Below are 24,355 nucleotides of genomic sequence, written 5' to 3'. Positions count from 1 at the left end.
TTTATAAAGAATTTGAAATGGTAAAGTTCAAAGTGTAGCTCCTTTGATGGTGAATGATGCAATTGCAGTTCTGTGACTGCTTGTGTCAAGAAATGAGTACAATGCAAGAAAGGTGAGGAACGAGGCACTGTAGTAAAGCTAGAAATAGCGTAGTCGAGTGGCATCCAGAGACTAATTTCTTTGGGCCTGACTTAGTAGAAATAGTATGTTACTATTGCACAGTATGCCAAATTCGAGAACTAATGGACCGATACGGTTAAACGAGCAGTTTTTATTACTATTAACGCAGTGACGATGCAGGGAGCAAATAATGCTGCAAGTGATGGAGGCAATGGCAAAGGGATTACGAATAAGACGTTTGCACCAGGAAAGAGGCCTCCAAGTATTTTGAGAGAACACTTTTACTCCGTAAGAAGGAACACACAAAAGCGTGCATGAATACTTGTTAAGAAAAGTTCACAAGAATATAAAATCATTAGTATTGGTCCACAATACAGTTAAACGTATACAGGACTACGCAACGCATAACAGAATGCTTGGAGGCAGTTCCACAAAAAAAAGTAACAAACTAGACGCAGTAAAGGCGCTACTCTAATATTGCAATAAAGGTATACGGTTGGAAACCAAAGCAAACTTGGAGGCCCAGCAAAATGGCTACGCTTTCCTCCTTTGTTCGAAACAAGCCCTTACAACTTGAGAGTAGCAGGCTAGGTCCTTAGGGTGCTAGATAAGTGTTTTTTAAGGATTAAGGATTAAGCATTTTTCTGCATCAAAAACGTACGGTTTTTGCAGTAAATACAGCACGTCTTGTACTTTACGCGAAAGCTACGCGGATAGGTGGTTTTCAACATAAGACCTGAATAGAGATCTATATAGGATTGCTGGACCACTTTCCAAAGTAATATAACGTTTTGAGGACCTCTGTGTGCTTTCAGGCATATACGCAGCCTGGAATGCAGCGAGCAGTAACACACCCCATACAAACAAACAAAAAACAGTGATCCGCTGTGAGTCTTCCAGGTGAAAACCTTCCTTTTCGCGTCGTCTCCTATATCTACTTTCTTCCGAAAAAAAAAATAAAATAAGGAATAATGCTGCACAATCACCTTCAGAACTTAGGATGAAGTAGGCGACGCTTTTCCACAGCTGGCGTCGCCCGTTGGTGCCCTGCGAATAAGTGTTGCGTCAAATCCTAGCCGAGGCAAGAGAGAGAGAGCATGAGCAACAAAAGTTTATATGCCAAGATTAGTCGGCTGTAGTGTATTTAAAAAGTTCAATAGTACGGGAATGAATTTGAGAGAGGTGTTGAAGTAAAGGGGGTAGAAAGTATAAAAGTATATTTACAGGAAATACTGCCACCCAAATGCGTTTAGTTAAAATTTATTCATGTGCATTAGTGACTGCACAACTTACAGGTCTCATAGAGCTCCAACAGAATGTATTCCAGCGTTTCTTCCCTGATTCACTTCGTGATCTCCGAGGTGGCAGCGAATCGGATCACAAAAAGCATTAGCCTATACTCCACCATCGTCGCCATTATCATGACCATCGCTCCAGTTGAGGCTAATCTAGGACGGAGGCATTTCTCTAAACCCTCCAATACACCACGTACTGCACCAACGACAGCCACTATAATCGCACAAAAAGCACAATCTCATATGCCTCCCTCCTCAGCCGCTCCAACTAACACATCGTTGGCGGCCTCTCTTGGAGTGGAGAGATTCAGCACACGTCACTGCAGTGGAATATGATGACCGCTGAAAGGACCGACAATTGACCGTAGTCAGTTATAATAATCTATAAGAAGTGAATATTTTTTTTTGCTTTATTTGTGATTCCCACGAATGGAGGTTGCTGAGGTAATAGCTCCATGCGAGTAGATTGAGAAGCCATCGACCCCTGTACAAGCAAGAGGTGTGGAAGGCATACACACACATTCTGGAGCGCTTTCACAGGGTGACATATCATAATGGGCTCACAATACAACTGAAGCAAAAATGTACAATGCGCAAAAGAAAAAAAAGCTATCATGTATCAAAAAATCAAAATAAGGACAGTCCACAAAAAATCTAAAGCTACTCGTGAAAAGTATTAATTAGGGGTAACATTACATGAGCAGTTTGAATTCTGACGGAGTTAGGTTGGAAATTTCTATGCCTCTATTGTGAAATTTAGCTAGAAGTTTGGATTTGCTGTTTCTTCAGCATTTAATAACCATAATTATTTTTGAACTTGGGAACTTCCCCCACATCTGTATGACCAGTTAGTCGTGAGGGCGCAGACTGTTTGCTATTTTGAGTAAATGTCGCGCAATGTCTTCGAGAGCTAAAATAAAATTGGTTTTCTTTTATTATACATTTGCTGAATTTTACGATGATTATATGTTTCAAATACAGGTTCAGTGTGCTATACATATGGTAGATATTCAATAATATAGTTTTTTGTTTGCAATAAGAGGTTTGTTAATATTGGATTCCGTTGTCGAGCCCCATGCCAAACAGCAGTACTGTATGTGAGAGGAAAATAATGCATTCAAAATTAAACGCTCCTCTAAAGCAAGTAACGTGTATCTAATCTGCTGAACAGGCACACAGAGCGACTAACGCTTTGTCCAAACAAATTAACTTAATCGCCACGCAACAGATAGCGCCCAAAATACACACCAAGGATTGAATAGTATTAACAATTTCAGCCTGTGCAAAGCTAAATGTTGCACTGAGACCTCTTGAAATATTAAGGCGAAAGCCTTTAATGCCTCATCGTTGTAAGCAGCAGTTGTCGACAGAAAATGTCACGCTTTTCAATTGGTAGAAACGGCCGTGACGTCACAGTGCGCGAATTTCAAACGGGGCCAATTGTACTTTGCCTAGTAACCATGCAACCGATTGAAGGGATCGTATAGTGATGCTCCAAGTAAGTGGGACTGAGCTTAGTTAATTGCTTAATTACCAAATTAGCCTAATTAATTTTTCTAGTCAGGCCATATAAATAAATAAAACGGAGTAGGAAATTGGTCAAGCTCGGGAATCGAACCCCGGTCTTCGGCGTGCGAGACGAGCATGCAATCCACTCCGCCATGCCAGCTCGATGGTCCGGAATGAACAAAGGCGCGTCTAGTGAATACGGTGTCTTCGCTCACTCCCATCCTCCTCCCTTCCCTTCCGGAGAGGTTTAGGTGTCCACCAAGATATGGGAGACAGATACATTTCCTTTCCTCAAAAACCAATTTACCGACGAGTGGTGGTGGACGAGCGAGGCGTAGAACCGAATTTCCTTTCCTCAAATACAATTTTCATTTCCATCATTACGGGCGCTCTTCCTCTTCTTTCACTCCCACTTCCTCCCTTCCTCTACGGTGCGGTTCAGGTGTCCACCGAGATGACAGAGAATTGCTGTGCCATTTCCTTTCCTCAAAAAGCGTTGCGTTCAAAGGGCAAGGAATCGCGCCAGACGGGTGGTGGCGTTCCTGCCTTTCTGTACTGTGCGGTTCGGGTGTCCACCGAGATGACAGTTTTCCTCAAAAAGCGTCGCGTTCAAAGGGCAAGGCATCGCTCCGAACGGGTAGTGGCGTTCCGTGGACTGCCTGGCAGCGCTATAACACACTGTCGCGTTCCACTCCTAAAGGCGAATCTTAGGCGTCATTAATTAGCAGTTAATTAGTTTTCAGGCATTAATCAGTAATTAACCATTAAGTAGTGATTTGTCATCACTTAGTAATTAGTACTCAATTATATGTGACGCCACCAGTGCCACAGCAGCAGCGAAAGTGGTTTGAAAAACGCTTTCGCCTCTACGCACTTTAGACAGTCAAAGTGCCCCCCGATTTTTTTGTATGTTTAGTGTAAAAAATGCCTTTTTTGTTGGAAATATTTTGAAGAAATTCTGCATAAAACCAAGCGCTGAACTTACGCAGAAATACATGTGCTTGCTGAATCAACTGAGCAGGAGAGGAAGAAGATATAAATATGCTGACAGGATCAGCATACATGATGAGCTTTGGTTCTTGTGTGTAAGCTACGACACGTATGTACATGTTGATGAGCAACAGACCTAGAATGCTATCTTGAGGGGCACCTGAATCTATCACCTATATATCGAGTTTAAAATGATCTATTGGCACAAACTGCAGCGTGTTTGTAACGTAGGACTTGAACAATTCTAATGCAAGGATCTTACACCTTCTTTGTCAAGGTTTTGAAAAAATATTTTGCGTTTAATAAAATCAAAATCTGAGTAAAGTCTACAAATACACCGATTATCAGAAGTGTGTTTTCAAGGTTATGGCGGATGAATTTCTTTTAGTGAAGAAGCGCAAGTTCTGTTGAGAAATTTTTTTGGAAACCTTAATAAGCTCTTGCAAGTAGATGCTTTGAAGCACGGGAAGAATATTTGGACCATAGAAATTTGAGGGTACGTTATGACGTCCAATTTATCACCCTTCTTGTGCATGGTTAAGCAATACATTTGCCGGTAAAACAAGGATTTGTAATTTTAAACTGACACTAAAAGTCTCATAAAAGAAGCTAGGCTGTCCGCCCGCAGTGAGTTTTTGGTACAGATGCTCTATTCTGAAAGGGAACCACAAATGGGTGAACTATGATTTACGTTTTCTTAAAATGAAAAACTTTTTGTTTCTGTCAGACAAACATTGACAAGTTTCTGTGCTACAAGCTATTATAGCTAGATAGCACCACTGTGCTTACCATCTATGCGTGTCAAGTAACCTGAAATCATTAACTCTGTCGTCACCCAGGCGTATTCTGGTTTGCTGGTCCGGATAAGCGTGTCCAAAAACACGAATTGGTAGTACATTGTGCCATTAAAACAGCATAAATGCTACCTGCCGCAAGGCAACATTTTCTAATCCCTACCTTATGCTCACGCGTTAGTGCTATCGCGGTCACTTAGTTTCCAGCATTTCGAGACAAGAAGATTTTCCAAAAGAAACCTGCACAGCATTTAGAAGAACAGCTTCGGCATCGAACATCCTGCACACTAACCTTTGAATTTTTAAAATTGGCATTTACGTCACTTTTATTTTGAAAAAGTGGAGGCACCGGGTACACGCCTGTTTTCAGTGGGTATAAGATTTGTCTTGTACTGGTGTTGACTTGCTTGCTGTGAAATGCTTGAAAAATACGTTACTGACCCCACCTTGAGTCCACCAGGACACATTTAATAACGGTGTTCTTTTGAAACTGCTGCCGTGCAATCATCAAGAGCTTGTTCTTGCTGTGAAACCGCTATCGCCCTTTTAAATTTGCATTTGCAAGTTTCAGACATATCAACCTCCCTATTATGTGCGTGTCCCATACTGCAAATCAGCTTGTGTACATGCGGCCGACCAGATGTCTCCGACAACAGGCAGGTACACCATGCTCAGTGCGTACACATACTATTTGTGCGGCGGCCATGATTGCTGTTGTTCCCATCGATCAACCGAAATGGTCTGGCATGGGGATACAGTTGCGGGCGAAGCTTTGCGACACGCGAATGCCGAGGAAAATATTATTACGGCTTTGCTAAGCACAGCGGTTCATTGAAACTAACAGGAGTGCAAGCAAACATGCGTGCTCTATCTGCTAGAAAAATACCACCTGAGTGTCAGAAAAATCTCATCTGATTGGCTAGTGAGTTAGTGAATCTATGTCCCGCAAACTTTTGTCTATGAGTGTACATAAAGAATAGCCCCGAAACTATGTAGACTACTGTGTAATGAGCCATTCTGCCTTTCCAAACTGGTCATAGAGTACAGTCGGGGACAGTCTCGAGACCACGTTTTTCGTAAATGAAGCCGAGCGCTCATTTATAAGCCGGCAGCTGAAGACCACACTTGTTGAGGTGAAAGTAAAAAATCATGTTCTGTCACATCCACAAGTGTAGTCGTCAGCCGGCGGCTAATAACAAAGATATCATCTTCCTTCAGAGAACACATGGACCATTGACTTGTGTCCCCGACTGTACTTTGTTTCTCCAAATTTCGAAACATTGCTTAAAAATCCCCGAACTCTTCGTGACATTTAGTTATTTTAGTAGAACATTGATGCTTCACTGAGCAAAATTTTGAAAATCAGAAGGAAATAGTCTAACGTAATTCTGCCAATTACTGCTTTGGGATCCGTCTTTTCAAATCTGGGTTGCTACTTGGCGTCCAACCAGCATTTTCCGCTCCAGAGGTGCTCTGCTGAAGCTCTCTGCGAGATCTCTACAATGGCGAAGTGGCAGTCGGTGTAATATGTGCCAAATGCTGCACTCACAAGACATACATTGTAGACCTCGGTATGACAGCTAGCAGCCTCTGCGTGACCGGGCGGAGCACATGATGGCGCTATTGGAGACATCCCGGGAACCGCGGATTCTGGAGCTTGCTGAGAAAGGAAGGTAGGAGGTAAGCTGTATTTCTTCATGAATACAGCGACGCCATTCAGCGAACATTCAGACACTGCTCATGACAAATCAGAACTAGAGCGGGATAGATTAGAGTATAAAAGTCAGCGGCCACCTGCGAAAGAAAACGCATGAATGTTGCCCTGGATTAAAAATGCGATACGTACTTGAGTACAGAGTGATCGCAGTATGCTAACGCAGATAAAAACGACGGGAACTGAATGCATTGGCTTTGCTAGTGGAATGCTTTGATACACCCAAATCATGACACACGGAGCACGTGTAGAAACAGTCCCATGTAGGAAGCCACTAAATGCGCCCTTGCTGCAGATTTGGCCCCGTGTAACCCGCACTACACTTCCAATTTTCCACTAGACATGACGCTTAACCTGACGTGAAAGACGGTTGGAAACTTTGAGGGAAGATAATCAATATAAAAGACTATTATACTGAAAACAGCCACTTTTGAGAAACAAGTAATGACAAATCATTCAGCACGCTCATGTGTTCAGAAGAATTTGGGCCGACTAAATGGCCACCAAGCGGCAGCAAGTACGCCGGAAACATTATTAACCGATGCTACCAACGTCCAGAGGCACGCTGCAGCTCTAATCGCACGATGTTTCATCGTAACGTCGGTGATTTTGGAGCGACGTACGTAGCTGCTGACCGCCGACCTCTACAGCGAAGCGTAGTCTTTCGACGACCACCACCCGCCAACTGTACGTCGTGGACACCAGAGAGCACCGTTAGCATCGGCCACAGGGTGCATGTGGCCATTTCCCTCGCCTTTGGCCGACCGGCAGCCTGTGGGAAGAGAATTCCCTGCGCTGTTAAATGTAGCCATGTAAACTGCGCAGCTAAAATAAGCGATCAAAGGAACAATAAAAAGTTAGAACTAGATGCAGGCGCCGTCAGCTGAAACCCAGCTTGCGGATTTCCACGCATCTTCAAGCGCACTCATGACTGAAAAGTCGATATGACATATTAAAGATTATTTTTCAGAAAGGAAGCATTTGCCTTACACAGAAAAGGCCATGGTGGTCAGCGGGAGCAGTGAGAGAGAACTCTTTGGAAGAACGGGAGACTAGACAGTGCTAAAGCTAGGAAGCATGCAGAAAAGGACCAGGGTCGATTTGCGTAGTTAGGGAAAGTGAATATTAGGTGGGCTAGCACTTCGGCTCCGGTGCTGGGATTCATTGTACACGGATTTAAGTTATTCAAATAGATATAATGGGTCAATTCTCGTATATGCGGAATTGGTCATCCTCTACATTAAATTCATAAGTCCCTGGTTGTCTTCTTACTACTACTGGCGCAGTGGTGCGGTGGCTAAGCGATGCGCCACTGCCCAGCGATGTCAGCTGCTGCTATCAGCCGCACTTGTGAGGAGGTTGCCTTGGTTAAATGGTTGAATGGCCAGCTTTTATAGCTTTAACGCCGGGATTAATGCACCGGGCTGAAAACACATATCCACATCTTTTCGTGTAAGGTACCTTGAATGCGTACACATACAACAGGTGTCTTAAGTGAATGTCTCTTTCCGCGAATGTTTGCAAAAATAATGTTCTTTAAACCTGTACTGAAGAGGAATCTGAACTCGTCTTTTTGCCGCGGGGAATCGGACTACACGTTCCCAGCATTCTTACAAAACTTCGATTTATTGAACTGTGCGGCCGACTTCCCTAAATAAATCGGATTAACGTACGGCTCTCGCATTTTTTTTAATTCCCTGCATACGGTGGGAGGAGCCAACCAACGCGTGGAGTCACAGGCAGTCATATGACGACTGTGTTTTCGCTTTTATTTTGTTTCTTTTAGGTTTCCACGAATAAATAGATCTTGTCTCAGACTACGTAGCTGCAAATTAGACCCATGGAAAAAGAAATAATCGCGACTTCTTGCTTTCGCCGATCACTACGTAGCACTCTGCCGATGGCAGAGCGGCAAGCCCCCACGGGACTGGGTGAAAGGTCGATCGACTCCTCCCACCGTTTGCGGGGAATTAAATAAAATGCGGTAACCTGACGTTAATCCGATTTAAATGAGGGAAATCAGCGGCACAGCGCAAGAATTCGAAGTTTTCAAGAACGCTCGGAACGTGTAGATCAAGTTCCAGCGGTAAAAATACGAGTCAGATTCCTCTTCAGTGCACCTTTAACCCTTTGAGGGTCTAATTATTTTGAAGAAAACTTTCCCAGGTGGTCAAATGACTTTATTGCGGATGTTGAATCTACAAAATGTATATAATCGAGAATAAATAGTAAAAAAAAATTAGGAACTACTTTGGTGACAGCATCACTCACAACTGGAATCGAAACCGCGTAGGCGCGTTGCCACAGAGGGCGAGAATACCTCGCGAGCAACGGTGATAAGCAAGCTAAGAGCAGCGCCAATAAAGATAGAAATCAACTTCGGCAGCGCCTGCAAGATAGTGCTGACAAAAAGAAAACTCAAATTTCGCGCGACTCCGTTGCGATCACGCGGCGAAACCAAAACTACAAAAGGGGTGTTGCCGCAGTCTGTGCCGCTGCGCTAAAGCTAGACATAAGTTCTGCTTATCTCCGTAAGAAGGCAGCACAAAATTCAAACACTTCTTGTAACTCCTAAGAGGTGGCAGCACCCCCCAGTGAGCACGCAATGTTCTTTTGGCGCAAAATTTCAAACGGAAGATTGAAACCGTACCCGTACGGCAAAGACCTTGCGGGACAGAAAACCGCCGCCGTACACATACGGCAAAAACCTTCAAAGGGTTAAGAGCCTACGTTCGAATACTTTTACGTCACCGCTTTTGGCCAGTTTGTGTCTATTCCGAAGGGACGAGCGCCAAGAGAATATATCCAGCAATCCTGGGCAAGAAAAGTTTCGTGTGTGAGTTTTTTCATATAATTGAAGACATCACAGAGGCGCACGTTTTTTTTTGCTATTAGCGTTTTTGTGATCATCCAAAACGTTGGCGTTCCCCATTGGCTTTCTTTGGCCAACTTAACTGCTACACTTCGGAAGAATCCACCATTGCCTTCAATATTTCCACAACAGTACCTTACAATTTTTGAATGCTTAAAATTTTCGTCCAAAAATGTTCGAGAAGCATATGCGTAGTGCTGACAGTTGAGACCGGTGGAAGCGACATTTGTATATGCACTGATTATTATTAGTTACCCCGTGTGCAAGGGCAGCAGCTTTGCTCTAGCCTGCAGTCCTAGTTTCTTTCTTGGCGGCGTTCAGTGGTGACTGCTGTAAAATTAACCACTTTTCTTAGTTTCAGTGACTGCTTGCAGTGCTGCATGCCATCGATCACTGCACCTCAACCTCAACATTAAAAAAGCTGATGGGAATCAATAAGGCCTAGAGAAGCTTTCCGCTTGTGTTCGTGAAACGAAAGCGGCCCCTTGATTTGTACCTTCTGTGCGGAGCCGTTTCGGGCCATGTGTGGATGAGCCTTTAATAGTCAGCTGCTGAAGGTCTGCCGGCAGTAGAGTTCAGCTATGGCTTCTGAGAAGGGCACCCAGTCTGGGGAAGCAAAAATATGAGACCGATAACTTTAAAACGCTGTAGTTGACTGGCATCAATTGATGCTAACTCTCCAGTTTACGATAATCCGGCTCATATACGGGTGTAAAACTGCACTTGGGGGGGAGGAGGTATGTTAGCTGAGGGACAAGTATGTTTGCTTGAGTTGGCAGGCACATGTTTACCCGAACTCTTTCATAATACCTGTCTAGCATTTTCATGTAGAGGCCACATAATGTGAACGAGTGGCAAGGGTTGGCCACAATTAGGAGTTTAGAGGACTATCACGCTTCATGCGGCGACGAGACAAACTGCTCAGCGGATCTTCATATGCCAATGTAACAGGCAAATAGTCGTTAAGGGCGCCATTGGTAACTGACAGCCCTGCTGTGAGTTACCAATGGCACTACCTTCTGTTAATACGTTAATAAATTTGAAGTTTTGCAGCGGATATGGCCAAATAGCTATGCTACCTACTGAATTAACGCAGTCAATAACTGGGGTTTGCAAGTTGCAGATGATGAGGAGGAGTAATACTACCAAGGAAAGCATGGAGAAGCCTAGCGCTGCAATTTTTTTTAAAGACGAAGACAAAATAGTTTCATTGGTTTGCTTGTAACATTATTCAAACTTTTTAGCGAATAATCAAAAGAACCATATATGACTAAAATGTACTTTGTAAGGTACATGGAGAAGAGCATATGACCAGAATATTCGTGGAGAAGGAAATATTGTTCTATGACTTGAAAAACTGTTCCACAATTTCAATACTTCCTATTGCAAAATTTGAAAGAAGCTTGATTTTGCAATATTTTCCGGCAGCTAACATGCACTACGCGCAAGTCGCACTTAAAAGTACAGTGCGAAGCACTGCCGCTTTGTAGCAGAAGGGCTGTAAACTAACCAACGCTCCTCAGTGGTGTAGAGCTGCGCGGCGCAATCTTTCCAACTTTTGAGTTCCTCTTCAGTGTTTGCTGATCCTGGCTAGCATGCGTTGCAACGTGCCTGTCTCATTACTTGGAGGAGGAATACTGAAACAATGAGCCCTCCACTACGGCAACTCACCCATTCCTTTATCCCTTCTCTCATGGCACATCTGAGACGTCCACTGAAAAGTGAGACAATTACTCCTCTAGTTCTTTTTCTCAAAAACAATTTCTTCTTTTTCAGGGAGGAATGTTGAAGCCAGAAAGGATGCGTCTTCAGAGGCCTCGAAATGCTCGGACGGAAGTTTGATTCCTATAGCTGAATGCTGCTTCGGATTATACAGCGAGGAATGCCCCGGGACATCTTACTGGTCTTCAGCCGAAGGTGCGTTGTCGACACCGACAGCCTCGCCAGCGAGCAACAAGGCTCCGTCTCCGAAACTTCGTCACACACTACCGACGAATGCGGAAAAGTTACCGTCTCCTCACTTTCTAAGGTACTGTCCTTGTTGAGAGTAGACGTGGGAAGTAGAGAAGTCATGAAGGAGAGTCATAAGCCGCGTGGAAAAAGGAATGACAAGCATGACCGATCCGCAGCAATGCTGCATCAGAGCGAACCACCACTGAATTGCTTCTTCTGTGACTCTAACGAGCAGCAAACGCAGAACTGTGACGCCTCAAAAATCCCGGAAGAGAAGAAACGACCTTTGCGCTCGTCCGGCCGTTGCTTCCGGTGCACAAAAACTGGAAATCAGTCACGAGCATGCCGCGTAAACGTGCAATGCAACAAATGCCGCAAGAAGCATGCCAGCACGATGTGCGACCCGAGGTACTCTCGCAACAGGCCACCCGAAGCGAGCCGAGCAGTGACGAGTGCACAAATAAGCCTCGAAGCGACAGCCACGGGAGACAGCTCCACTCTCAAAAGGACAGTTCTGCTGCAGACCACGACTGCGTTGTGTAGTGGAGAAGCTTCCAGCGCTCAGGTGCGAGTTTTGTTCGACGGAGGCAGTCAGTGCTCTTACATCCCCGCTGACACCTCGCGGAATCAGGGATGGACGCTTCTCGGGCATGAAAGGTTGACCGTCGGTATATTCGGAGGCCACCAAGAGAAACGCGAGTCCCGGAGAGTCAGAGCTACGCTAAAGACAAAGCGCGGATGCTTACGCGAACTCGATGTGCTGGAAAAAGAAGTCATTTGTGACCAACCTATTCCCTCGCCACCGGGAAATGTACTGCAGAAATTAAGGTCCTTGGGTACGAACCAGCTGACTTCTCAATTAACGGCGGTCCGGAAAATGTTGAGCTGCTGATCGGGTATTTATTTATTTATTTATTACCTCAAAGGCCCCGGTTGTGGGGCATTACATGAGGGATGGGCGGATTACATGCAGATTATATAAAGATTACAGAGTACATAAAGATCAGGATACATAAAGATTACAGGATACATAAAGATTACAGGATACATAAAGATTACTGATTACATAAGGATGGCCTCAATCTTTTTCTTGAAGTCGATGCAGTTGACGATGAGTACGGCTTCCGGCGGCAGATCATTCCAGTCCCGAGATGATATGACTAATATGGGACACATATGGATCACATATGGGACTTAACGACAGGCATATCCGTGAAACCTGGGAAACGACTGAGCGCGATGGAACCATCAGCTGGATGGACTGTTCAAGGGCCTGTTGAGGACGGTGCCGAGGAGACAAACTGCCTCCAGACCGTGGCACTGCGAACCTCAGTAATTGAGAGGGAAGCGACATACATTCCGACCAAATTTCGGACCTTGGAATTAATTGGGGTGAATGAGATCGATGACACCGAGAAATCATGTGAGGCTTTGGAGTTTTTTGAGGACAACATCAAGCGAGTCGGTAGTCCTTATTAAGTTGCGTTGCCCTGGAAATCCGAGATTTCACTCGAGGACAACAGGGAAATTGCACTGAAGCGACTCGATCAGGTGGCGCACCGGCTCAAAGGGCTCCTGACCTGCTCCAAGAGTACGACACGACCATTAGGCAGTACGGCATCTCCGACATGGCAGAACGGGTCGAAGACGAGGTCAGCCACAACGACTGCGTTTACCACATGCCTCATGAAGCTGCCATTCACGATTCCCGAAAACTGAGGGTCGATTTGATGCTTGCTCATACTGGAAAATTCCAAGAGTCTCAATGACAACCTAGAGACTGGGCACAACCAAACAGCGGACCTCGTTTGGCTCCTTAATTTCCTCAAGTACAGTGTTGCACTTGGCGCAGACAGTCAACAGGCCTTTCTGCAAATTGGAATTCGAGAGCAAGACAGAGACGCCCTGCGATTTTTTTCGTTCCGAGAGACCCCTCAGCCCGGTTCTCCGTTGCATCCTATTGAAACGTGGCGCTTGTAGCGAGTTCCGTTTGGAACCACCGCGAGTCCATTTTTACTCTCCGCTACGCTTCAGCACCACCTGAAATCGTGCGAGGCCGTGATCCAGCTTCAGCGAGGCCTTTATGTAAATGACCTCCTAACTGGTGCAGACGAGGAAGAGGAGGCCGTGAAGATATACACCGAAGCCAACGCAATCTTCCTCGCCGCCTCGATGAAGCTGCACAAATGGTCATCGAATAACGAGAGGCTGCGAAAGCTATTTGGCAAGAATCTAACGAAACGAAGCCCCTGAGATTTATGTCTGGTGCACTCAAGGTATTAGGGCTGACATGGGACCGCATTTTGGATCGCCTGACCTTTGCACCGTGCGTTGCAGACAACGCTGATAAATCATACACCAAACGATCCATGCTACAAACAACGGCACGGATTTATGACCCACTGGGATGGCTGTCGCCCTTTATTGTGCGGGCCATGCTTAGTGGTTATGGTGCTCGGCTGCTGACCCAAAAGACGCGGGTTCGATGCCGGCCGCGGCGGCAGAATTTCTTTGGTGGAGAAATTCTAGAGGCCCGTGTACTGTGCGATGTCACTGCACGTTAAAGAACCCCAGGTGGTCGAAATTTCCGGAGCCCTTCACTACGTCTTCTCTCATAGCCTGAGTCGCTTTGGGACGTTAAACCCCATAAACCAAACCAAACCAAACCAAGCTCTTGTTTCAGAATCTGGCGACAAAACCTGGATTGGGATTGTCCACTACCAAGTGATATAGCCGAAAAGTATCACATTGTACGGCGAATTAAAACATCTCCCTGAGATACAGGTGCCGCGGTACTATGGAGCGGATGTCGGCGGGCAAGCAGCAAAGACGGAACTACATATCTTTGTAGACGCCAGTCCCGCGGCTTACGGGGCGGTCGCATACCTCACCACCGCCTCCGAAGACGGCGTAACTTCCATGGTAGTGAGCAAATCGAGGGTGGCTCCTCTGAAAGAACTCGCTCTAGCGAGGCTGGAACTCATGGCATGTTTGCTCCCCGCTTGACTATGCAGATACCTACTAAGCACTCTCGGGCAGCACCCGGATCGCGTAATTTTGTGGACCGACTCCGCGATCCCGGAGACGCGGTACGCTCGCAGCAGTTTGTGCGAAACCGTGTCTGCGAGATCCAGTGCGTCATTGACGGCTATGAATGGAGGCACTGCCCGGGAAAAGAGAATCCCGCGGACCTCCTGACGCGCGGCGTTGCCGTTTCTCGCCTTGCGGCCAGTGACGTGTGGTGGACAGGGCGCCAGTGGCTCCGCAAGCATGACGGCGAGTGCACACATGCACTGGTGCAGAACACGTTCACCGATGCGGAACTGGAGCGAAAACATCCAATGAAGGCGTTGCCAGCCATGTCATCTCACGTGCCTTCCCCTGCATTAATGGACATTCAGCGCTACAGCTCCTTCATAAGACTGATCAGAGTCACAGCTTGGGTGCTTGGATTCGTCTCAAGGGTGAGACGACGCAACGACGAAGTCAGAGCTCTTACCGATGATGAACTGGATCAGGCTGAAATATTTTGGATCCGCAACGAGCAGAGGGAGGGCTTTCACAGAGAGTTGAAAAGCATTCAGAACTAGCAGGCTGTCCCCGTCGACTCTTCACTAAGAAATGCTTCACTTGTGGTGGGCGACAAGGGAATCTTGAGGATTGGTGGACGGCTACAACGTAGTCACCTGAATCATGACGCTAAGCATCCGGTCGTGATACCTAAGCAGAGCCACCTAGCGAAGCTGCTTGCCCTCTACTGCCACCGCAACGTATTGCACGGAGGGATACGCTACACATTAACTCTGCTCAGGGAAAAGTATTGGGTGATCGGAGCGAGGCATGTGGTGAAAAGGACTCTAAAAGAATGTGTAATGTGCCAAAGATTTAACGCACAACCAGCAAATCAACTGACTGCACCACTACCGAAAGACCGAATAACAGAGGCCCAACCTTTTCAGGTGACCGGCGTTGATTTCGCCGGGCCACTTTTTGTCAAGGGAACCACTGCAATCAAGTGCTATATAGCGCTGTTCACCTGCGCGGTCACTCGAGTCATCCATCTGGAACTGGTCAGCGATATGTCGGCGGGCTGTTACGGCTCGAGGTAGCGGGGCCAGTTGTTGCAACACCAAGGGGGCTCGTCCGGGATGAGGAAACGGTCTGAAGCTTCAAAGGTTGGGATTGCGAAAACAAGCAGGTTTAATGGCAAGAAACTAAGACACTTATCTACAATGAAGTAAAAGAGCCAAGAAACAACAATTAATAGTTCATGACGTCGAGCGACTGGATGAGCATTTTTCCCAGGGCCCAGAGCGTTTGTGCTCACTTTGGGCGCAGGTTAAATAGCCCAAGGCTCCGCCCTTTCCCCAGGCGGCAATTCATCGTGACACAAAAGATCGGCACTACAAAACACAGCCAACGAAGACACCTGTTGTAGAGTCTACCCGTGGGAACTGGCGAGGAGGAAACGTAAGTCCACATCTCTGTCGCACTGCGAGGCAACCTTACTGTTGGCAGCTCGCGTCCATCGAACACAGGTGTGGCATGATGACGTCGCAGCCGCAGCTGCGCTGGCTTCTTCTGATTCGTTCCGGGTTTTTTTCAGACGAGGGGCACCCTTTCTTCCCCTGTCGTCGGTTGCTTCTCGAACGTCGTTGACACCGAGCCGAGCGTGGGGTCATCGTGGGGTCAAACGACCCGTCGAAATTGCCGCTACTGTGGCCGCCACCGTGATCATCCCGGTCGATGAAATCTGCGCCTTAATATCTCTTCGGCTGGTTTACATCCCGGTCATGACAGGGCTCACTCCTCGCATTCGGAGATTCACCGCCAGCTGAGGACTGCCGAACACCATCTACGGTGGCAACGCCCTCACATTCAAGAAAGTGAACAAGGATTTGGGGCGCCTCTGGGATGCAATGCGAAGTGACCAGGTGCAAGAGTACATTGTAAGCTCTTGGGTTCAGTGGAAATTCATTGTGGAACGCGGACCCTGGTGGGTTGGCTTCTACGAGCGGCTTGTCGGACTGACGAAACTAGCCTCGTAGAAGACTCTCGGAAATGGCTACCTAACTCTCGAGGAACTGCCAACTACTCTGACCGAAGTGGAAGCTGTACTGAATTCCCGCCCACTTACTCATGCTTATACAGAGCCACATGAACCTGAGCCGCTTTGCCCCGCTATGCTTCTGAATGGACGATGACTGACCTCTCTACCGGCGCTGCAACGAAAGGAAATCGCTGCACTGACATGTAACCACCTGGGACATATGATCTCGACTCGTGGTAAAGCGTTGGAGAGGGTTTGGAAGCGCTGTTGCTCTGAGTGTTTGAAGGAGTTGCAGCTGACACATTCCAAAGGCGTTCAAAGTAGAAAACGAGTTGACATTGACGACGTGGTCCTCTTAAAAGAAACTCTGCAGCCGCGCCAATTGTGGAAGCTTGGAGTAATTGAAAGGGCTTTCACTGGAAGAGGCAACAGGGCAAGATTTTTTGAGGTCCGAATGCCGGGGGGAACAAAACTTCGGCGCCCGAAGTTTCCGAAGTGAATGCAAGCAACCATGAAAAAAATCGTCTGCCAGCTACTTCCGGTTCGAAATATATCCCACGCAATGCCTTCTGCAAAGCAATTACCGTGCATTCGGGCATCGTTTATTCGCTAATCTGTTTGTGCTGCGACATTGCGCATTGCACGGCATCACGGTAAGATCAGCGCGTGCTCCGTATGAACGCGTCCTGAGCGCAGAAATTAACAATAACGAAAGGTACGCGTGTTTTCCCGTGGTTATAGTATTGCCAGCGTAGGCCAGCTGGCTGTTCTCCGTATTTTTTTAATTTATTTATATACCCTAAAGGCCCAAGTGGTCATTTACGTATGGGAGGGGGGATGGCATGAACACACAATACAGATTATTGGCACACAGTAGTTAACAAATGCAAAGAATAACTATATATACAAATTGCAAGTACACAGCACTGCAGTCACTGAAAGATGCATACGTTGAGCGTATAAGACTTAATGCTTCGACGATACTGAAAATATCACGGTGAGTTTTGTAGGCCAAGGTGCGCTGTAAGTTTTGTTTAGAAATGTGATAACTAAGTTTCAGCAACTATGTCAGCCGGTAACGAGTTCCACTCTGCGATAGATAATAGTAAGTGTGATGTTTGATATTTCAGTGTTCGTGCGAAGATGGGTTGCACTTTGTGGGAATGATCAAACCAGGATGAAACATGATGGGCAAGGGTGATGCACGGCAGTCGGCTGCGTGCGCGATTGAACTATTAACGCGTTGGTCATTAGATATTATTTTTTTTTGCTGCACCACAAAGACAGCGAAGGCTGAGCTTGCACAGTTTAGCAAACGATAGATGTATTTGCCTCAAAGCGTGTAAAAGCTGTCAGTGGGCTAGCAGACTATCCATGCATACAACCGCGCACACAGCGCGTCTGAACACATCGCACTGCATACGCATAGAGAGCCTCCTACCGTTTGCACTATTTCGGTTGCACTTCATGCGAAGACACGCTACGAAGCAGAACAGAGTTGACGTCTAGTTGGTCTTGCGACGATGCAATATAATCAGCGGTGTTGCAGTGTTGCACAGTGACTGCCGTGAAGCAAGCGAGTAGAGGGAGAAATTTGGAACCGGAAGTAGGGGTAGCAGACGACTTACCCATGAGCCTCTGCGCTGAATCTGGAAACGCACTTCACCTATTCAATTAATATACCCTCTGGAACACCCAGGTTAGCAAATGACTTCGTCATTTCGGGGGGAGTGTATCGGGGACGAAAAGGGAGACAAAATGCGGCGCCTTTCGACACGCAATTTCCTCGGCCAGGGACTCTTGTGCATCTGTGTGCGCGCGTGTGTGCGTCTGTGAGTGTGTCCGCGCGAGCCGCACAAGCGGCAGGCACCTGAAAGGGGTTCCCGCGGCCGTCCCCCCGCGACCATCCCTGAACCGGGCGGCGGGCTGTGAGGTGGGGCAGCGCGGTTGCCTGTCGCCGTTTTCCGGGAACTCTGACTGTCCAATGCCGGAGAGGCGGGAGCGGCGGCAGAAGAGGGAGAAAGAAAGGAGGACTCGGCCCGGCATCAAAAGACAGTGGTTTGCGAGACGCTCAATGGAAAGGCCGTGCTTCCAATCTGTTCTGTAAAGTTTTCTTGTTTTACCGTTCGGCCAATTAAATCAGTCAAGTTTTACCGGAGTTCCTTCTCTGTGAAAGAAACTAACGAACGCGTACAAAGAGCACGTACTCTCTCACGTACAGTTAGAATAGGTGCACGCAGTCATGACCGGCAGCACACAAAAATCCTGATGAAATATATCCAAATGGCAATGCAGGCAATTCGTGCAGTGCACGCAGTGCCAATACTTGCAGCCAACTGCATGGCTCCACTGTTGCTGATGTCACGAGGCACATGAAATTTCCCCGTATGCTTGTGGCCTCGAGGAGTTAAAGAGGCCGATGCTAAACTGGCCAACGTGAGTGACCATGTTGCCAAGAACAAACTACGTCAAACGGTGGGGCACTTCGGAAGGCAGTCAGCGTATGCACTTGCGTGTGATAGTCTTCGTGTGATAATGAAGGCTGTAAAAAACATGCACAGGGAGGTCAGTGGATGGCCTCGCAATTAAGACGATAATGCGTACCTCGACAGACGTGAGGTAGCCGATGGGTGATGGAAAGAAAACTTGGTTATGGTGCTCAGATAATTATTTGCAGTATTTCACAAAGAATGTACGCACAGAATCCACTCAGAATTCACACAGAATATACAAAGGGTCTCAATTGCTCAGGGCCTGTGCCATTCTGATGCTCAGCTTGAGTTCTAGAGCTCAATTACGACCGCTGCAGCCACTGCTGAATTTGGATGGAGGGAAAATGAAAAATTACCGTGCATCGACATTTTCTGGAAAGTTGCGCTCAGCTACAGAAAAGGTCATTGTTAGAGCAAAACTTGATGGTACTGCGCCGAACTTTAATCATAATGAATGCATTCACAAATACAGCACTATTTAATAATACTTATAAGCTGTCACAGTATCAATGTATCTATATGTATCAGCAGATGGCGTTATTCAATGTATCTAGTCAGCCATATGCAGCGGTGTTTGCAAGGGCTTTAAAATGTCCCACTTCAAAGCTGCGTAGAGCGGCGCTTCTAGACTCTGTCTCGGGTTCGACGTAGAGAAACTCGACAGGACAGTCGTGAAATCAAATGAATGAAAGGCGCAACAGCTGTTGCCCTGTATGCCTACGTTGGTGTTTTTACGGTAAATAATTCCTTATTCAAAGGCGTGGCTGCACGAACGAGCAAAATTTGCTCGAGGGTGAATGATGCTGGTAGATGGCGTACGGGTATTGGTGGAGGTGGGTGAAGGCAGGATGCGGAGTTGGCTTGCAGGCGGTGCTCCACGATGGGCAGCTGGATTTCCCACTGAGTCTTTGAACTTCATTTTACCATCATGTGCTTCTTTCTCCCTTTGCGGCATGAGTTTCTAACTGGTGAAGATCTTGTGGAAGGTGTAAGTAGGTGGATTAATGTTGGGTGGGGCTTTTGGAGGGTTGAGTAGGGACAGTGGTTGTTGTATGGCATCTCTGGAGAGTGAAGGTAGATTGCAGAAGTGTATTCAAGGAAGTAGTAGGCGGGAAGCACCCCAGAAGGCGGGGGCAGGACAGGTGCGGAGGTTCTACTGGAGGTGAAAGAAGCTGCGTGATGAAACTCATCGCAGGATAGCTCTAATCGTGCAGTTGATCAAAGGCTATAGTGCGCCTGGCGCACTACTCACGGGCTATGTATGCACACTGCAGAGCCCAGTGCGACAGCTGGTTGTGCCTGCGCGTGACGTGACGGTGGCTTTCTAAAGGGCCTCGAATAGCGGCTGGTGACACCTGCAGAGAAGGAATGATGAATATCAGGCATGGCGCTGCAGGAACGCACTGACACAACGGCACACTGAGACGCGGTTCCTCGCAGCACTGTAGATGTGCCCACAGTGTTCAGGAAACAAAAAAAAGGCAGTAAGTACAGAAAATACGGCTATCGCACGCGTGTTCTGAGAAAATTCACGATGCTAAATTGACTTATCACACAATGCGCCGATAAAGTGACCAGTGGTGTGCGGCAGCGAAAGCGCAGACAAGGCAGGGAATCCAAAGCATTAGATAGTGTGAGGAATTTTTTAAGTTTCTTTTTAAATTCTTTTATTTCTTTTTTTCAGAGGACGACACAGGACAAAAAGCTGTGGCAACGGCTTGACACAAGTCCTGCCCCCTTATAAATTGGCATTCATACAGATATGGTTTTGGCACAAATATTTCACAGGAAAAAAAAGAAAGGGAACACAAAAGTATTGCCAAGATTGTAAGCAATTATTGAGGACGCAGCAGGCATTCAAAATGAAAGTGACTGGGCATGTACAAACAGTTGTCACTGAAAACAATTATGTGGGAGCGACTAAAATCTACTACACACTTCACATAGGTAAAGATGTCAAAAAAAATTAATCATGGAATTCCGATTACAAAAAGGATCAAACAACTCTTGCAGCAACCGATTTAAGACGAGGGAAGCTTGTATAATAATGATTCCTTCCAGTAGTTTTCTCGTGGCATGGGCACATTCCACGTTTCACCATGACGGGTCTGGCGACAATATTCATTCTTTTTCAGCCTCTAAGATGTTATCGCTGGTTTTAACCGAGGACTTGAAGGATGCCAGCAACATGTATCTATAGATTTTAAAATTGGGAGAAATATCATATATAGCAAAAAAAGATCATTGGAAGTATAAAGGTCAGGACTATTTGCTAAACATCTCAAAGCTTTTTTCTTGAGTAAGTGCAGATTAGACCAATTCGTGTCACCAGTAGTGCCCCAAACCAGGTAACAATATGGGGGTCAAGACAAAACTAGGGAATTGTACAGCATGATTTTGAATTTTTCGGGAAGTATGCTTTTGATTCTGCATAAGACCCGTACACTACTTTAAGTTTTGAAGGTTTATTTCCGCAACTAGGTGTTGCGAGGACAGCCAGGGAAAAAGCTGTATAGACAGCTTGAGAGGTCCTGGCTTCCTCTTACAGTGCAGCATTGACGGCAGCGGAATAGGACATCAAACAAATAGTAAGAAAAAACTCGTATGTTCTGTACATAGAATGACACATGTACGTTCAGTAAGTAGTACATTCTGCTTGTAAAAGAAAAAAACTATATTAGGTCAAAGAGACTATAAAGGCAAACACAGGGAGGAGAAAATAAAGGACAGCAGAACTGACAGGTGCACTCAAAATGGTAATAGCAAGAAAAAAAAGAACTACACGAATATTTGGGGCAATTCTTTCAGAGAAATATTGGAGACATCAAGATTCTTGTGGCAGTACAACTGGTTCAGAAGTGTCGGTAAGGTATGCTGCAACATTTGTTTGCCATAGTTTGTACGGCATTTCTTAACATTCCAAGGCTCTGCTGCGCGGGTATCATACACAGTTCTGCTTTGCTCTAACCTAGCAAGTGTAAGTAAGAAGTCATCATTTTTCATTATGGCGAGTTTATATTTATAGCACAGCCTATAGTTATACATGGATTTCATTGGAATAACGTTGTGTCGGTGGAAAAGGCTCGCAGTGTGGAAGAAATACGGCACTTTACATGCAATGCGTATAATACGTTTTTGTAAGACAGTGAGTTTGTTAATATTTTCAGCTGTTGTTGTTGCCCACACCATACATCCGTAGCTGGCTATGGAAGAGAACAAAGAGTGATAAAGTAACATGTTGACTGACGTAGGAAAATTAAAGCAATGGCGGCGCATGATACCAACTGTTCTGGAAAGTTTCTGAACGACGTAATTAATATGGTCATTCCACGACATATCTGCTGCAAAGTAAACGCCCAGAGTTTTCACAGACTGCACAAATTCTATTCTGGTATTGTTTAATTCAATTAGAGGAAGTTCAAAGTGTTTGTGACGTGGGTGGAACATGACGGCTGCAGTTTTACTAACGTTAATTCTTAAGTGATTATCAGCAGTCCAAGTATTTATTTCTTTTAAGGTTTTATTAGCTCGATTTGTGAGATCAGCCGTTGAAGTACCCGAAAAAAACAGAGTAGTGTCATCTGCATAAATTATGTACTTAGCAGTGCTATCGATGCGAACAATATCATTAATATAAAGAACAAAAAGAAACGGACCCAAAATGCTCCCTTGCGGAACGCCAGAAGCTACCGCTTTCAACTGGGAGCATTCACCGGCAATACTAACAAACTGAGATCTATGTCGCAAGTATGAGGAAATCAGCATATGGGCTATGCCTCTAATACCGTAGTGGTCTAATTTTTTAAGCAGCACAGAGTGATTAACAAGGTCAAACGCCTTTGAAAAATCTAAAAATAAACCAAGTACCATGTTTTTGGATTCAAAATGTTTTAGTATGAATTCTTTCTGAGCAAGGAGAGCTAACTTTAGAACAAAGATGTTCAATGTGCTTACTCCATCCTAAGGGCACTGAAAGTTGACACCAAGGACCTTTACAGAATCAACTCTTTGCAATATATTGGGGCCTAACTGTATATTAACTGTATATCAAGTGGCTCAGAAATGTGTTTTCCTTTCGCCAAGTATAGCACAATCTTTGTTTTATTTGGATTTATCCCAAGATGATTTGCATCAACTCGTGTGTGAATGTCGGCCAACACTTTATTTGCACAAAGTTCGATGCCACATTCACAACTACCTGTATTCAAAACAGATGTGATACAAACTGCACATTGATTGTGTAGCGGATTACGTCGTTTATGTAAATGGAAAATATAAGCGGTACTACAAAGCTCCCCTGTGGTACCCCGGAGTTAATGTGAGGTGTAGATGACTTCACATTATTTAGTTCTGCATATTGCTTTATATATTGGAAATATAATTTCAGCAAGGCTTGCGTACTCCCACGGAAACTGTCAGTGTGAATCTTGGAAAGGAGAATATTGTGATTGACTGAATCAAATGCCTTATGTGTACAGCGTGTCCCAGCTGCCTTGGACCAAGATTTATAAAAAAAACAGCGTTCTTCAGAACTAAAATCACGTGGATGTTGTTAGGGATGTTGTTGTACAGTACCATTTTTTTCGCGCGTTCTATTTGAATAATTACTCGATATAAATTAACTTTCTAAATATAGCTTGAAACGTTCAGGAGTCAAAAGGAAAGTTGTGGAGCTCCACAATTACTGTCCGACCCAGGCACTTGCAAAGAGATACACTTAGCGTGGCCGTTTTTATTGGGGAAAACGAAGCCGCGGAGTTAAAAAAAAATGCCACGTTACAGCGCGCTCCGTGCGCCCGGATGCGCCGCGATTACAGCGCTCTCATCCGTGCTTTGCGAAAAACATCACTCGCTTCGCGCCTTTCGTGCCGCCCAAGACAGAGCTTCGCGTTGTGTTTGGTTCCAAAATAAGCGCCAGTGGGTACGGGCGGCAGTTGAAAGAAAGCACGGCTACCGTTTCTGCGGCGATAAATGCACTCTCAGATTAGCAGAATGCATGCGGAGGAACGATAGCAAAGTCATAAGTTTGAATTTGGGAGCAAGATCCCAACAAGGAAAGATGTATATAACAAGCCTGATAACGTCGTGTGAATTACGCTGAAAAACAGGAGCCGCGCTTTTTTTCTATTGCCGCCCGAACCCTCTGGCGCTTATCTTGGAATCATGCACAACGCGAAGCCCTGTCTTGGTCAGCACGAAACGTGCGAAGCGAGTGTTTTTTATGGTGTCTTCGACTGGTCGTTTCAGATCGCTCTAGAGCGCTCTGAGATGCAGCCGCACGTTCGGCTGGTCAAAATCAAGCGCTCTGACTACATTCGGCTGGTTCTTTCAGAGCACCCGCCTCCAGCTCAGAGCGCTCTGAGGCGCTCCGAGAAAAAAGTCGGAGCGGCCCCGAGATATGTTCACGTGACAGAGCCACTTCCGCCGTTTCGCTAGTTTCGCGGAGACCATCCTTCCTCCATGGCGGAGACGGATGCGAAGCCAGGGTAGCCAGGGCACACCACGACCGGTCTGGCGAGGCCTAACGCGTCGGTTTTTACGCATCCGTTCAAGCAAGTTTAGGCGC

At 46.0% G+C, this 24,355-nt stretch overlaps 1 protein-coding gene across 14 annotated transcripts in view; it reads right to left on the bottom strand.

The window, feature by feature from the left end:
* Nucleotides 1-24,355, bottom strand: part of LOC149327959 (uncharacterized) — an 80,388-nt gene that overhangs the window by 10,893 nt on the left and 45,140 nt on the right. For 8 of the 14 annotated variants that reach the window (XM_089563036.1, XM_089563035.1, XM_089563029.1 and 5 more), the window contains 5 exons: nt 20,042-20,144; nt 15,284-15,414; nt 9,791-9,900; nt 6,258-6,368; nt 1,107-1,167 (listed from right to left, as the gene is read on the bottom strand). In XM_089563036.1, the coding sequence (XP_089419162.1) occupies nt 15,341-15,414; nt 20,042-20,144 (177 nt within the window). In that variant the 3' untranslated portion in view covers nt 1,107-1,167; nt 6,258-6,368; nt 9,791-9,900; nt 15,284-15,340. Of the gene's footprint in view, nt 1-1,106; nt 1,168-6,257; nt 7,195-9,790; nt 9,901-15,283; nt 15,415-20,041; nt 20,145-24,355 lie in introns of those variants that run through there. The other 6 variants (XM_089563039.1, XM_089563041.1, XM_089563042.1 and 3 more) reach the window with 4 other exon arrangements.

The sequence above is a fragment of the Amblyomma mixtum genome, chromosome 10 (assembly GCF_055824585.1).
Source record: "Amblyomma mixtum isolate Tamu chromosome 10, ASM5582458v1, whole genome shotgun sequence".
Lineage (NCBI taxonomy): Eukaryota > Metazoa > Arthropoda > Arachnida > Ixodida > Ixodidae > Amblyomma > Amblyomma mixtum.
Note: the sequence above shows the minus strand (reverse complement) of the source record. Positions and strands in the feature narration are given on the sequence as shown.